At 45.0% G+C, this 16205-nt stretch overlaps 2 protein-coding genes across 6 annotated transcripts in view; one reads left to right on the top strand and one right to left on the bottom strand.

The window, feature by feature from the left end:
• The window catches only part of ribc2 (RIB43A domain with coiled-coils 2), a 43868-nt gene extending 30577 nt beyond the window's left edge, over positions 1-13291 (bottom strand). The window contains exons 1-2 of the mRNA XM_068051267.1: positions 12969-13291; positions 11231-11312 (exon numbers count right to left, since the gene is read on the bottom strand). Coding sequence (XP_067907368.1) covers positions 11231-11312; positions 12969-13085 — 199 coding nt within the window. The 5' untranslated portion in view covers positions 13086-13291. The remainder of the gene's footprint in view (positions 1-11230; positions 11313-12968) is intronic.
• Positions 13292-13551: 260 nt separating this feature from the next.
• The window catches only part of LOC137379655 (structural maintenance of chromosomes protein 1B-like), a 167302-nt gene continuing 164648 nt past the window's right edge, over positions 13552-16205 (top strand). For all 5 annotated transcript variants that reach the window (XM_068050802.1, XM_068050805.1, XM_068050806.1 and 2 more), the window contains exon 1: positions 13552-13660. In XM_068050802.1, the coding sequence (XP_067906903.1) occupies positions 13552-13660 (109 nt within the window). The remainder of the gene's footprint in view (positions 13661-16205) is intronic.

Genomic DNA, 16205 nt, shown 5'->3' with positions numbered 1-16205 from the left:
CAGGTGCTGCAGAGAAATGTGTTTGTCGGGGCTGTTGCACAGTTGGCTCTCCCCTTGCGCCTCTGTCTTTTTTCCTGCCAACTACTAAGTCTCTTCGACTCGCCACATTTTTGCCCCGTCTTTATGGCTGCCCGCCAGCTCTGGCGAACGCTGGCAACTGACTCCCATGACTTGTGATCAATGTCACAGGATTTCATGTCGTGTTTGCAGACGTCTTTAAAGCGGAGCCATGGACGGCCGGTGGGTCTGATACCAGTGGCGAGCTCGCTGTACAATGTGTCTTTGGGGTTCCTGCCATCTTCCATGCGGCTCACATGACCAAGCCATCTCAAGCGCTGCTGACTCAGTAGTGTGTACAAGCTGGGGATGTTGGCCGCCTCGAGGACTTCTGTGTTGGAGATACGGTCCTGCCACCTGATGATAAGTATTCTACGGAGGCAGCGAAGATGGAATGAATTGAGACGTCGCTCTTGGCTGACATACGTTGTCCAGGCCTTGCTGCCATAGAGCAAGGTACTGAGGACACAGGCCTGATACACTCGGACTTTTGTGTTCCGTGTCAGTGCGCCATTTTCCCACACTCTCTTGGCCAGTCTGGACATAGCAGTGGAAGCCTTTCCCATGCGCTTGTTGATTTCTGCATCTAGAGACAGGTTACTGGTGATAGTTGAGCCTAGGTAGGTGAACTCTTGAACCACTTCCAGAGCGTGGTCGCCAATATTGATGGATGGAGCATTTCTGACATCCTGCCCCATGATGTTCGTTTTCTTGAGGCTGATGGTTAGGCCAAATTCATTGCAGGCAGCCGCAAACCTGTCGATGAGACTCTGCAGGCACTCTTCAGTGTGAGATGTTAAAGCAGCATCGTCAGCAAAGAGGAGTTCCCTGATGAGGATTTTCCGTACTTTGGACTTCGCTCTTAGACGGGCAAGGTTGAACAACCTGCCACCTGATCTTGTGTGGAGGAAAATTCCTTCTTCAGAGGACTTGAACGCATGTGAAAGCAGCAGGGAGAAGAAAATCCCAAACAGTGTGGGTGCAAGAACACAGCCCTGTTTTACACCACTCAGGATAGGAAAGGGCTCTGATGAGGAGCCACCATGTTGAATTGTGCCTTTCATATTGTCATAGAATGAGGTGATGATACTTAGTAGCTTTGGTGGGCATCCAATCTTTTCTAGTAGTCTGAAGAGACCACGTCTGCTGACGAGGTCAAAGGCTTTGGTGAGATCAATGAAAGCAATGTAGAGGGGCATCTGTTGTTCGCGGCATTTCTCCTGTATCTGACGAAGGGAGAACTGCATGTCAACAGTCGATCTCTCTGCACGAAAGCCACACTGTGCCTCAGGGTAGACGCGCTCGGCCAGCTTCTGGAGCCTGTTCAGAGCGACTCGAGCAAAGACTTTCCCCACTATGCTGAGCAGGGAGATTCCACGGTAGTTGTTGCAGTCACCGCGGTCACCTTTGTTTTTATAGAGGGTGATGATATTGGCATCGCACATGTCCTGGGGTACTGCTCCCTCGTCCCAGCACAGGCATAGCAGTTCATGTAGTGCTGAGAGTACAGCAGGCTTGGCACTCTTGATTATTTCAGGGGTAATGCTGTCCTTCCCAGGGGCTTTTCCGCTGGCTAGAGAATCAATGGCATCACTGAGTTCTGATTTGGTTGGCTGTATGTCCAGCTCATCCATGACTGGTAGAGGCTGGGCTGCATTGAGGGCAGTCTCAGTGACAGCATTCTCCCTGGAGTACAGTTCTAGGTAGTGCTCAACCCAGTGGTCCATTTGTTTGTGTTGGTCAGTGATTATGTCCCCTGATTTAAATTTGAGGGGGGCGATCTTCTTGATGGTTGGCCCAAGAGCTCTCTTCATGCCATCATACATTCCTCTGATGTTTCCGGTGTCTGAGGCCAGCTGAATATGACTGCATAGGTGTTGCCAGTAGTCGTTTGCGCAGCGCCTGGCTGTTCTTTGTGCAGTCCTTCTGGCTGCTTTAAGTGCTGCGGATGTTAAATCGCTGGGGGCTTTCTTGTAGTTCAACAGTGCAATGCGCTTAGCGGCTATGACAGGTTCCGGCTCTTCATTATGAGATTGAAACCAGTCTGCATTTCTCTTCGCACTTTTGCCGTAGGTGGTCAAAGCTGACTCATAGATGGCGTCTCTGATGTGGGCCCACTTGGTCTCAGCATCCCCTGTGGGAGTGTTTTGAAGGGCTGTTACAAGTGAATTTAGAAATTTTTGTAACAGCTGTGAGTGAGAAATTCTGCTAGTGTTGATGCACGGGTGGCCCTTCTGCTTGGAATGATGCAACTTCTTTAGTCTGAGTCTAACCTTGCTGCACACCAGGGAGTGGTCGGTGTCGCAGTCCGCACTGTGGAAGCTGCGTGTGATTTGAACACTGTTTAAGGCGGCTCGCCTTGTGACAATGAGGTCTAGCTGGTGCCAACGACGCGATCTTGGGTGCCTCTATGAAACCTGGTGACAGGGTTTAGTGTGAAAGAACGAGTTGGTGATGCAGAGGTTATGATAGGTACAGAACTCAAGCAGTCTCTGCCCGTTCTCATTCATCCTTCCAACGCCATAGCGCCCAAGGCAGGAGGGCCATGAGTCATGGTCGGCCCCAACCCTGGCATTAAAGTCCCCCAGCAGGAATAGGTGTTCGGTGTTGGGGATGCTGCTAATGATGTTATGGAGTTGCTCGTAGAACTGGTCTTTAGCTTCAGGTGGGGAGCAGAGTGTTGGAGCATAGATGCTGAGTAGGTGTACTGGACCAGAGGTGGTGAGCAGTCGGATGGACAGTATGCGTTCCGAGCCATTTGAGGGAGGCTCTATCATGCTGAGCAAGGAGTTTCTGATGGCGAAGCCCACTCCATGCTGTCTTGGTTCTTCAGGATCCCTGCCTTGCCAGAAGAAGGTGTAGTCTTGCTCTGCTGAAGATCCACTCGCGGGGAGGCGAGTCTCCTGAAGTGCTGCAATGTCTACATTGAGTCTACTGAGCTCGTTGTTAACGATGGCAGTCTTCCGAGAATCGTTGATTTGTGTAAGGTCTTCCGACAGGCCAGGACACATAGTTCTGACGTTCCAGCTTGCAAAGCGAAGGGCTGGTACCTTCTTTCCTTTCTTCGTGTTGTTTGGTGTGGTGCCTTTCGGGCAATGACCCTGAGCTCCAAGCACCCATTGAAGCAGGTGGACTGTGGCGGGACAGAACCTTATTGACTGGGGGCTGCCCGGTTTGAGGCGGGCGGTAGCTGTCCAGTGAGGTGCAATGACCTCTCCCACCGACAAAGGCAACCCGTGGCGCCCAGTTTCTACGCCAATTCATCTGGACTTATAACCCGTAACTGCTGCCTTCCGTGTTGTGTCAGGCGCTGTGAGGCAACTATGGAGTGACCTCTCCATGGCGTATGCCTGGGCAAGTTTATGGAGGTTGAGAGTTGCCCAGTCGTCAAAACCCCCCTCTCGGCCTTTCTGGTGGGGTCCAAAGGAGTGCAGTGCACGACGTTTGGCACCAGTATGGCTGCAGGAATTGCCGGAAACATGCCAAGGGTGACACATGACCGCCTACGGGGTTCCGCTCCGGATTTTCTGTTAGGGTTTACTCCCTTAGCCTTGGTCTCTCCCGAGATGCCCATAAGGCAGTGGGGTTGTTAGGGCCCCTACACAGGTGTAGGATGGTGCCGGTGGGAGGAGGAGATGCGAGGGGGAGGGGTGGAGGGGTGGAGGGAGGGGGGTGCGAGGGGGAGCTGGGAAGGGGACTGTAAGGGGGTGGGGGGGTGCAGGGGAAGGGGGTGCGGGGGGAAGATGGTGCGAGGGGGGGGGCGGGCTGGGACGGGGTTGTTGGGGGGTGAGCTGAGAGGGCGGAGCAGGGAAGGGGGGGGTGGGGGGGGAAGCGGGTGCAGGTAATAAGGTCCCTAGTGCCCACCATCGACGTCCGGAAAGCTCATCCACGTCCTTCGGGAGGTGAAGCATCTTTTGGCAGATTTACAGAGGTGATTACATTCGCTAAGGGTTTTTTTTTCAGTGGTTTAAATAAAGGCATGCAGCATTGCCGACAGTGCGCTACAGATGCTCTCCGAGCCATCTCCCGCGGGCGCTTTGAAGTTGCGGCCGGGGGGCCATTCGTGGATTTTTTGGGTGATCGGGGCACCTTTTCTCAAGACTTCTCTAGGGTCCTGCTGCTCCTTCTCAATGTCAGTGTAATGCTAGGTATATAGGCCGTACATACTGGTGGATCGTATCAAACAACATGTCCCTTCTGCTGTTCACAACAGGAAAGTTACGGGCCATACCCAACCAGCCCGTACCCGCAAAACTCAAAACACAGTGTCTGTGATTCTACGATTGGACAACATTTGCTAAACATTTCACAGCGTGCTAAGAATTATGCTGACAACCAATTTAAAATTGCCAGTAGGACATGCGCATTTGCGCATATTGGAAGCTACATATATTAATACACAGGGCCCTGCTCTTTGCAGACTTGTACAAATATTGTGCCTGTTTCAGCTGAACAAAATAAGTGACAGCCATTCATTGGTTCATTCCTCAGGGCAATGCTTTGAGCAATCAGAGTCAAGCTGCCTGGTTTAAATTTGAAACAAAACTTTGCAGTTAACTGTCAGTCACCGTAAACTGGTGTGTTCTCCATGGCAAAGCCTCTAACAATCAGAGTTCACTTGCCAACCAAGCAACACTCTCTTCTCATGCAGTATAAGTTGTTGTTTTCCCATACATTGGTTATTCTTGCGATTGTCCTGATGAGTGCAAGACGAAAAGCTTTGACATGTCTCTATTTTCAGCAATAATCTAGTTCTGTGCTACTAAACGACTATTAGTATGAGAATGGTATGGCAGATAACATAAAAGGGAATCCAGAGGACTCCTATAGGCATTTTAACAGTCAAAAAAACAGCTACAACACTGGCATCTATCAGGCAATGTGGAAAATTGCCCAAGTATGTCCTGTACACAAAAAGCAGGACAAACCCAACCCAGTCAACTACCGTCCTACCAGTCTACTCTCGATCATCAGCAAAGTGATGGAAAGGGTCATGAACAGTGCTATCAAGTGGCACTTGCTCAGAAATAACCTGCTCAGTGATGCTCAGTTTGGGTTCCGCAGGGCCACTCAGCTTCTGACCTCAATACAGCCTTGGTCTAAACATGGACAAAAGAGCTGAACTCCAGAGGTGAGGTGAGAGTGACTGCCCTTGACATCAAGGCAGCAGTTGACCAAGTATGACAACAAGGAGGCCTAGCAAAACTGGAGTCAATGGGAATTGAGGGAAAACTCTCCGCTGGTCGGAGTCATACCTAGCGCAAAGGAAGATGGTTGTGGTTGTTGGAGGTCAATCATCTCAGTCCAAGGATATCGCTACAGGTGTTCCTCAGGGTAGTGTCCTAGGCCCAACCGTCTTCAGCTGCTTCATCAACGACCTTCCCTCCATCATAAGGTCAGAAGTGGGGATGCTCGCTGATGTTGCACAACGTTCAGTACCATTTGCGACTCCTCAGATACTGAAGCAGCCCGTGTCCAGATGCAGCAAGACCTGAACATCCAGGCTTGGGTTGATAAGTGGCAAGTAACGTTCACGCCACACAAGTGCCAGGCAATGATCATCTCCAACAAGAGAAAATCTAACCATTTCCCCTTGATGTTCAATGGCATTACCATCGCTGAATCCCCCCCATTATCAACATCCTTGGGGTCATCATTGACAAACTGAACTAGACTAACCACATAAATTTTGTGGCTACAAGAGCAGGTCAGAGGCTGGAAATTCTGCAGTGAGTAACTAACCTCCTGACTCCCCAATACCTGTCCACCATCTACAAGGCACAAGTCAGGAACAAAAATGGAATACTCTCCACTTGCATGGATGGGTGCAGCTCCACCAACACTCAAGAAGCTTGACAGCATCGAGGACAAAGCAGCCCGCTTGATTGGCACCCCATCCACCACCTTCAATATTCACTCCCTTCACCACCGACGCACAGTGGTAGTAGTGTGTACCATCTACAAGATGCACTGCAGCAACTCACCAAGGTTCCTTCAACAGCACCTTCCAAACCTGCAACCTCTACCACCCAGAAGGACAAGGGCAGCAAATACATGGGAAAACCACCACCTGCAAGTTCCCCTCCAAGTCACACACCATCCTGCCTTGGAACTATATCGTCATTCCTTCATTGTTGCTGGGTCAAATCCTGTAACTCCCTTCCAACAGTACTGCTGGTGTACCTGCAGCCCAAGGACTGCAGCAGTTCAAGAAGGCAGCTCACCACTACCTTCTCAAGGGCAGTTAGGGATGGGCAATAAATGCTGGCCTAGCCAGCGATGCCCACATCCCATGAACGAATAAAAAAAGGGTTGTCAGAGGAGCAGTGGAGCTGATTAGGGATTAAAATGGAAATCTATTATATGGTGGCTGAAGTACTCAATGAGTACTTTGCATCTGTGTTTACCAGGGAAGACGACATTGCCAAAGCAACGGTAAACAAGGAGGTTATCAGGAAACTGAATGAGATAAAAATAGATGAAGAGAAGGTACTAAAATGACTGGTGATACTTAAAGTAGATCGATCAGCTCGTCTGGATCGGATCCAAATTAGGTTGCTGAGGAAAATAAGGGTAGAAATTGCAGAGGTGCTTGCCTCAATCTTCCAATCCTCGATACTGGGCTGGTGCCAAATGGCTGGAGAATTGCAAAGTTACACCCTTGTTCAAAAAAGTGGAGAAGGTTAAACCTGGCAATTGCTGTCAGTTTAACATTGATGGTGGGGAAGCTTTTCGAAACAAAAATCCAGGAAAAAATCAACAGCCGCTTGGAAAAAAAATGTGGGTGAATAAATGAAACTGGGAACAATTTGTTAAAGGCAAATCATAGATTAATCAAGAATAGTCAGCATGGATTTGTTAAGGGAAGATCGTGTCTGACTAATCTGATAGAATTTTTTGAAGAAGTAACAAGGAGGATTGATGAGGGTAGTGCAGTTGATGGGGTGTATGTGGATTTTAAGCAAGATTTTTGACAAGGTCCCACATGACAGACTGTTTAAATAAACAAAAGCCCATGGGATCCAGGGAAACGTAGCAAGCTGGATACAAAATTGGCTCAGTGGCAGGAAACAAAGGCTGTTTCCAGTGGCGTTCTGCAGGGCTCAGTACTGGGTCCCTTGCTTTTTGTGGTATATATTAATGATTTAGACGTAAATGTAGGGGGCACGATCAAGAAGTTTGCAGACAACACAAAAATTGGCTGTGTGGTTGATAGTGAGAAGGATAGCTGTAGACTGCAGGAAGATATCAATGGACTGGTCAGATGGGCAGAAAAGTGGCAAATGGAATTCAATTTGGAGAAGTGTGAGGTGATGCATTTGGGGAGGTCCAACAAGGCAAAGGAATTACACGATTAATGGGAGAATACTGAGAGGTGTAGAGGAAGTGAGGGACCTTGGAGTGAATGTCCACAGATCCCTGAAGATAGCAGGACAGGTCGATAAGGTGATTAAGAAGGCATATGGAATTCTTTCCTTTATTAGTCGAGGTATAGAATATAAGAGCAGAGAGGTTATACTGGAACTGTATAAAACATTAGTTAGGCCACAACTTGAGTACTGTGTGCATTTCTTGTTTTTATTTCAGATTTCCAGCATCTGGAGTATTTTGCTTTTATTTTAGTACTGTGTGCAGTTCTGGTCACCTCATTACATAAAGGATGTAATTGAACTGGAGAGGGTACAGAGGAGATTTATGAGGATGTTGCCAGGACTGGAAAAATGCAGCTATGAGGAAAGATTGGATAAGCTTGGGTTGTTCTTTTTGGAACGGAAGAGGCTGAGGGGAAATTTGATTGAGATGTACAAAATTGTGAGGGGCCTGGATAGAGTGGATAGGAAGGGCCTATTTACCTTAGCAGAGAGGTCAGTGACTAGGGGGCACAGATTTAAAGTGATTGGTAGAAAGATTAGCGGGGAGATGAAAAGATTTTTCACCCAGTAAGTGGTAGGGGTCTGCAACTCACTGCCTGTAAGGGTAGTAGAGGCAGAACCCCTCAACTCATTTGAAAGGTACCTGGATATGCATCTGAAGTGCTGTAACCTACAGGGCTGGTTTCCAAATGCTGGAAAGTGGGATTATGCTGGCTGGCTTGTTCTTCGGCCGGCGCAGACACGATGGGCGAAGTGGCCTCTTTCTGTGCCATTACCTTTCTATGATTAAAATCATATTTGACAACCTTGATTGAGATTTTTGATGAGGTAACAGAGAGGCTGGATGAGGGCAGTGCTGTTGATGTTAGGTACATGGACTTTCAAAAGATATTTGATAAAGTATCACATATTAAGCTTATTGAAAAAAATTGAAGCTCATGAGGTAAAAGGAACAGTAGCAGCATGGATAAAAAATTGGCTCAGGGACAGAAAATAGAGAAGTGTGGTGAATGGCAGTTCTTGAGATTGGAGAAAAGTAGACAGCGATGTTCCCCAGTGTTTAGTAATAGGACCACTGCTCTTTTTGACATGCATTAATGTTTTGGACTTACGGGTACAGGGCACAACTTCAAAATTTGTAGGTGACACGAAGAGGAAAATAGTAATAGACTTCAAGAGGACATAGACAGGCTGGTGGATTGGGCATGTCAGATGAAATTCAATGCAGAAAAGTATGAGGTGATACATTTTGGTAGGGAGAATGGGGAGAGACAATACAAGCTAAACGGTACAATTTTGTAGGGGGTACAAGAACAGAGAGACCTGGCACGTTTGTGCACAAATCTTTGAAGGCGGCAGGACAGGTTAACAAAGGAGTTGATAAAGCCTGTGGGATCCTGGGCTTTATTAGTAGAGGCATAGCATACAAAGTACAGGCAGTTATGCTAAACCTATATAAAACACTAGTTCGGACCCAGATGGGGTACCATGTTCCAATTATGGGCACCTCAATTTAGAAAGGACAAGAAGGTTATGGAGAGGGTACAGAAGAGATTTACTATAATGGTTCCAGGGATGAGGAATTATGAAGATAAACTGGAGAGGTTGGGGTTTAGTTTTAGTTTAGTTTAGAGATACAGCACTGAAACAGGCCCTTCGGCCCACCGAGTCTGTGCCGACCATCAACAACCCATTTATACTAATCCTACACTAATCCCATATTCCTATCACATCCCCACCTGTCCCTATATATTTCCCTACCACCTACCTATACTAGGGGCAATTTATAATGGCCAATTAACCTATCAACCTGCAAGTCTTTGGCATGTGGGAGGAAACCGGAGCACCCGGAGGAAACCCACGCAGACACAGGGAGAACTTGCAAACTCCGCACAGGCAGTACCCAGAATCGAACCCGGGTCCCTGGAGCTGTGAGGCTGTGGTGCTAACCACTGCGCCACTGTACCGCCCTTGTTGTTCTCCTTAGAGGGGCGAAGGCTAAGAGAAGATGTAATGGGGGCGTTTGAAATCATGACAGGTTTAGATTGAGTAAATGAAGGGAAATTGTTGCCAATTGCTGAAGAATCAATAACCACGAAGGCACAGACTTAGGTGATTGGCAAAAGAACCAGAGGTGACACAAGGAAAAGCTCTTTTACGCAACAAGTGATTAGGATTCGAAGTACATTGCCTGTTATGGTGGTGAATCTAGATTCAATACTAACCTCAGAAGAGAATTGGATAAATACTTGAAAGAGAAAAAATATGCAGGGAGATAGGGAAAGAGTAGGGGAGTGAGACTAACTGGATTTCTCTATGAAAGAATTGGTGCAGATTCGATGGTTCTCATAGCCTCCTTCTGTGCTGTACTATTCTATGATTCTATGAAATTCAACATGAACCACAGGTTGATAATGAGCTTCAAGATCCTAATTCCCTGTCTATGGCATACTCTATGCCCTCCTACCCTCCTAAGCCAGGATTTAAAAAGCTTCTTCCTCACAACAGAGTAACAGCTTGAAGATTTGGGGGATAGTTACCTGTTGCAACACTCCCTCATCTTATCGGTTGTCTTATCCTTTAAAAATTTACAGAAAGAATTACGTTTGGTTACCATGAGTTGTATTAAAACCCTGATGCCAGCTGTCAGACTATAATGAGTTTAATGATAACGATGCATGCACCAAAATTTTTTATTCTACACAAGGCATTTTGTGGGATAAAAGCATCTAAGGATGTGAGATTCAATAAGTGCAATTGTTTTGACCTGAATGATCTGTCTCATTATTTTTCTATAATTGAAGGACTAAGGCCTGAAATGCAGGAGCCTACAAATGTTGAACAAAGAACAAAGAGCAGTACAGCACAGGAACAGGCCATTCGGCCCTCCAAGCCTGCGCCGATCTTGATGCCTGCCGAAACTAACACCTTCGGCACTTCCGGGGCCCATATCCCTCTATTCCCTTCCTATTCATGTATTTGTCAAGATGTCTCTTAAACGTCACTATCGTATCTGCTTCCACCACCTCCCCTGGCAGCAAGAGTAGGGTAAATAAAATAGTAATTTTTAGGTGTTGCCATTTTAATGCCTATACAATGTATGAAGAAGGAAAACTGGGGAATCCAAGAGTTCCATAGTTTTGAAATCCTGTGAACCAATGTATTAGAGTAGGAAACAGTGAGGGGAATCTTGATTTCAACAGAATGGAGATGCAGGATTGCTGAGCATGTAGAATGGCATATTTGGAATTTAGAAGAAGTAAGAGAAGAAACCTAAAAGCAGGAATAGAATAGGATGGGTATAGAGGGATACGGACCCTGGAAGTGCAGAAGGTTTTAGTTTAGACAGGCATCAGGATCGGCGCAGGCTTGGAGGGCCGAATGGCCTGTTCCTGTGCTGTACTGTTCTTTGTTCTTTGAATGGCCATAGTAGTATTGATAAACTAAGATAGAAACAAAAATGTTTATGTCAGAGAAGTACGATGGAGAGAGACTGGAGGCTAACATTTAAAGAAGACTCTTTCTTATGTTCTAAGAAACTGATGCCAACCATACTTTGGATATTTTATCTGGATTCATCTCCTTTGGGAATTGTGTCTCAGAGATGATTTTTGTTTTACTTTAGGCTGTCAGCAACCATCAAAAAGAGGATCATTTCTGTACTTTATGGCCAGACACTTGCATGCATCTGAATAGAAAACTGATAGGAGGAGAAAGAAACAGAATTTTTGTGATCTAATCATCATTTTACTTACTGCCTTAAATCATTTTCCTATACATCAGGAGTTATTAGAACGTACCATAGGCTAAATGTTTTCTAGCCTCTGTCTCTTCCCGAATCTTCCTATCTTTGATTTGGCCATCCAATGCCTGTTGATCAATCTTTTAAAAAAACAGATGAGTATACATTTTAAAAATATTTATACAAAACAGATTAGTACACATTTTAAAGATATTTATACAAATTCCTTTCTGTCTGCTTGTCCAATGCTATCGTTCACATCCAATCGATACTTATAAAGCGATACTTAAATATATGTAATCAAATGCACTGTTTGCATTTATAATTTAAACTCCTGGAACTCCATCTCTAACAGCACAGTGGGTGTACTTACACCACATGGACTGCAGCAGTTAAGGCGGCTCACTACCACCTTCTCAAGGGCAAGTATGAATGGCCATTAAATACTAGGCTGCCATCAATGCCCACATCCCATGAACTAATAAAAAAACTATAATTTATGAACAAACATACAAATTAGGAACAGGAGTAGGCCACTTGGCCCTTCGACCCTGCTCCACCATTCAATAGGTTCATGGCTGAACTGATTACTCCACATTTCCACCTACCCCCGATAACTTTCCATCCCCTTTCTCATTGAGAATCTATCTACCTCTGCCTTAAAAATATTCAAAGACTCTGCTTCCACTGCCTTGTGAGGAAGAGAATTCCAAAGACTCATAACACTCTGAGAGAAAAAAATTCTCCTCATCTCTGTCTTAAATGGGTGACCCCTTATTTTTAAACAGTGACCCCTAGTTCTAGATTCTCCTGCAAGGGGAAACATCCTTTCCACATCAATCCTTTCAAGATCCCTCAGGATCTTATATGTTTCAATCAAGTCGCCTCTTACTCTTCTAAATTCCAGCGGATACAAGCCTAGCCTGTCCAATCTTTCCTTGTAAGACAGCCCGCCCATTCCAGGTATTAGTCTAGTAAACCTTCTCTGTACTGCCTCCCAAGTTTTTACATTATTCTTTAAATAAGGAGACCAGTACTGTACACAGTACTCCAGATGTGGTCTCACCAATGCCCTGTATAGCTGAAGCATAACCTCCCTACTTTCGTATTCAATTCCTCTCGCGATAAACGATAACATTCTATTAGTTTTCATAATTATGTGCTGCACCTGCATACTAACCTTTTGTGATTCATGCACTAGAACACCCAGATCCCTCTGCATCTCAGAGCTCTGCAATCTCTCACCATTTAGAGATAGTAAAGTAGAGGTAGTAAAGCCCAAAATACAACCCAAATCAGACCCAAAAAGAAGCATTTTGTTATTTTATCTTTTTAGTAGGATTTATTAATCCTTATGCAAGTTTTTCTTAAACTTATCTTAACCTTACACAGATCGATTTTGGCATTCTATTAAATGCCCGTTCTAATTTCAGAATGCTTGATGTACAATAAAACAGGTTTAACTAGTTACACTGATTATATTGTATTTGCAGCACATTTGGTCAGGAACATTTCTATTTCCTCAATATCCTGAGAATGGACAAAGTTTCAAATAGTTTGAGATGGAAACACATTTTCACATTCAAATATTAATTGGTGCTGACAATAAAAGTAGATTATGTTTTCTTTAATCTTCATATCACCATCTTCAAGTAAGTTATGTATATGCCTTATTTCCAAATGTCATTCCAAATTTCTTGTACCAAGTCACACACTAGTATAAACTCTGGATTAAAATCCACGATAAAATTATAGTATATGATATGAAGGAATACTGCTACACATTACACACTTACCCCAATTGTTCTGAGTCTAGCAGTAAAAATCCTATTCTGCCTCTGCAATTCCAAGTCTCTTCTCCACGCTATAACAGCAGCCTCTTTCAAATCAACCGGACCATCCAGCTTATGCATCTTTTAGAGTCTAGGTAGGTTTTGTTTCTTCTCACACATTCAAAGCGAACAAACCGCGATTTAATTTTATATAATTCAACATGAAAGAATGATCTTGAAATAGCAAACAAAACAGTGACAGGTAACCTGTCTGCAACAATATGAGTCGAGACAGTATTTGTCTATTTTACTCTCTTTCCCACTCCCCAGGTAAATTTTCCGGCCTCAAGAAGTAGATAAATAAAACAGTTGCTAGGCGACCAGTCAACAGACACGAGATCCCGGCGGTTATCGCGATATATCTATAGATATCGCGATATCTACTCTTGGCGGCAACTTGCGGCGCTGTCGCGAGTCTGGTGCCTGCCATCGTCGGTTGGAAGAGTCGCGTGAATAAGAAAGTTTGTGTGTTTTCACAGAAACATAGTTGTAATTGCTAACAAATATATAACAATAATAATCACCTCCGAAACACTAGACTTTCGGAATGGGCACCTTGCAGTTAATTGAAGTGGAAAATTTCAAGTCGTGGCGGGGTCGACAGTTGATCGGGCCCTTCATGCGGTTTAACTGCATCATCGGCCCGAATGGATCAGGTAAGAACCGACACACTCTCCCATATAACTCGTCCCTTTTCACTGATGCTTCCTGTGCCTCCTGCAATTGCAGTCATCGTACAGAGTATCACAGAATTCACAACTGTTAAAACACAGAAAGAGGCCATTCGGCCCGTCGTGACTGCCCCGCCTCTCCAGAAGAGCAATTTACCTCGTGCTATTCCCTCGCCTTCTCCTCGTAACCCTGCACATACTTCCTTTTCATATAACGATTCAATTCCGTCTGGTGTCAGCCTCGCAGGGAGAGATGCAACCGCATCCCCTGTCTTGCGGGCGATGAGGGATAAAATCTCCAGCTATCGGCCATGTAGCCAGAGCCGGAGAGCAGAGTTGAAGGGTCCACAGTATTTTAAGATTCGCTGTGCTGAGGCCAGTTACTGAATGATAAATGGCATTTTAGATTAAGATGGCTGAAACGAGGGGCACCTTGAGTAGATCTAGTAATCTGTTCCACGTTTTCCATCTGATGTGGCATTGATTAAATATCTCAAACAAGCCGATGTGCAAGGCCAAGACCAGCCTATCTGGGTCGGTAGAATCAGAGAAGGAGGCCATTCTACCCACCGTTCTGTGCCGGCTCTTTAAACAAGCTGTCCAATTTAACTCCACCAGATTATTCCTCATACTCTTATGGAATCTGATTTTTCGCATTCTCAGATATTGCATTTCAGATCCTAACAACCCACTTTGTGAACAAATGTCTCCTCATTTCCCATTCACTTATTTCGACTTTTTAAAATCTATGACCTTTGGTTACTGGCCCACTTGCAGAGGAAACAATTTCTCCCTACTTCCTGTTATCAAAACCTATTAAAATGTGGAATACACTTATTGGGTCTCCCTTTAGCCTTCTCTGCCCTAAGGTGAACAATGCCAACTTCCCCAATCTCTCCACATAACCAAAACCCCTCATCCCTGACATCAAGCCTCTGTACCCTTTCCAAGACCTTGACATCCTTCCTAAAGTGTGCTGCCCAGAATTGTACATAGTACCTCAGTTTGTGCCTAATCACAGATTTGTAAAGGTTTAGTGTGACTTTCTTGTTTTTGTATTCAAGGTCCCTATTTACAATACTAAGGTTCTTATATACATTCTTAACTGTCTTATCAACTTGCCCTGCCACCTTCAAAGATTTGTGAGATTGCACCCCCAGGTCCCTCTGCTCTTGCATCCCCCCTCAAAATACTACCATTTAGATTATACTGCCTCTCATGTTGTTCCTCTTGAAGTGCATCACTTTGCACCTACCTGCATTAAATTGCATCTGTCATGTGTCTGCCCATTTCACCAATCTGTCTGTGTCCTTCTGAATTCTGCTACTATCTTCATTATTTGCAATATTATCAAGTTGTGTATCATGTGCAAACATCAAAACGGTATGAACCTATGCCCGGGTCAAGGTCATTTATAGAAAAGCACTGGTTCTAGTAATACTGACACCTGGGGGAATACAGCATAGTTTTCTCCAGTCAGAAAAACATCTGTTTACTACTCTCTGCCCCCAATCCTGAGTGAATTATGTCCCCAATTTATTACTGCCCCTTTAATACAATGTGCTTCTATTTTTCAAATATGTCTGTTATGTCTCTACTTTATCAGATGCCTTCTGAAAGTCTGTATATATAACGTCTGCTGCACTACCTTCATTAACCATCTCGGGAAATGTCATCTGGAGGAAGGTGTCAGCTTTCGTATGCCTGCTGACAACACCCTTGACTTCACCATGCTATGACTAACAATGTGTGGAGTGTTTGATGAGACAGTTGAAGGAGCTTTATTCTATATCTGTTTCTATTTTCAGGTTTTATTAGGAGAAATTGTATAGCCAACATGCACCACTTTCCGGGGCTTTCCTAACATTCTTACTATTGTCTTGCTTTTGATCCTCAGCTAAAAGACTATTAAATCACACCTCTTCCATGGCCTTCACTCTTGGTATATGCTAACTTACTTCAACTCCAATCCAGAGAGTGGGTTTGATAACAAAATCTGTCCTTCCATGTGCAGTAGAGCAAGGATAGTTTTGAAACTGATCCATGTATCTAGAACTACACAAGGCTGTCTTTTATAATGACAGCCAGTACAGCATTGCTGATATGAACTGAGTTGTTAATGTTCTACCAATATCACTTGTTTCAACAGATTTGGCAAAATCACTCTTATAAAGTGGAGTCCTGAATATAAAATGGATTCTTTAATAAAAACGCTGCTCCTAGTGTTCCTAATAATTTGGAACATCTTGAGATTGTGAAAGGCTATATTCTTCGAGGCCTTGAGGTGGCTGTAGTGGGGAAGAGACTGTCGCCCACCTCCTGGAATGTACCTTCTGTAAAGAGGTGCAGTGGTTTTTGTTGAGCACCTCTGTGACGCAGAACTCGGTGCTGTATGGGCTGTTCCCAGTGATGCACAGCAAGGTAAACAACAACCACTGTTGGAGGACCATCAACCCGAAAGACGCACCTTAGTCTGCCCGAAACCTTTTTTTATTCATTTGTGGGATGTGGGCATTGCTGGCTAGGCCAA

Source organism: Heterodontus francisci, chromosome 18 (genome assembly GCF_036365525.1).
Source record: "Heterodontus francisci isolate sHetFra1 chromosome 18, sHetFra1.hap1, whole genome shotgun sequence".
Taxonomy (NCBI): domain Eukaryota; kingdom Metazoa; phylum Chordata; class Chondrichthyes; order Heterodontiformes; family Heterodontidae; genus Heterodontus; species Heterodontus francisci.
Note: the sequence above shows the minus strand (reverse complement) of the source record. Positions and strands in the feature narration are given on the sequence as shown.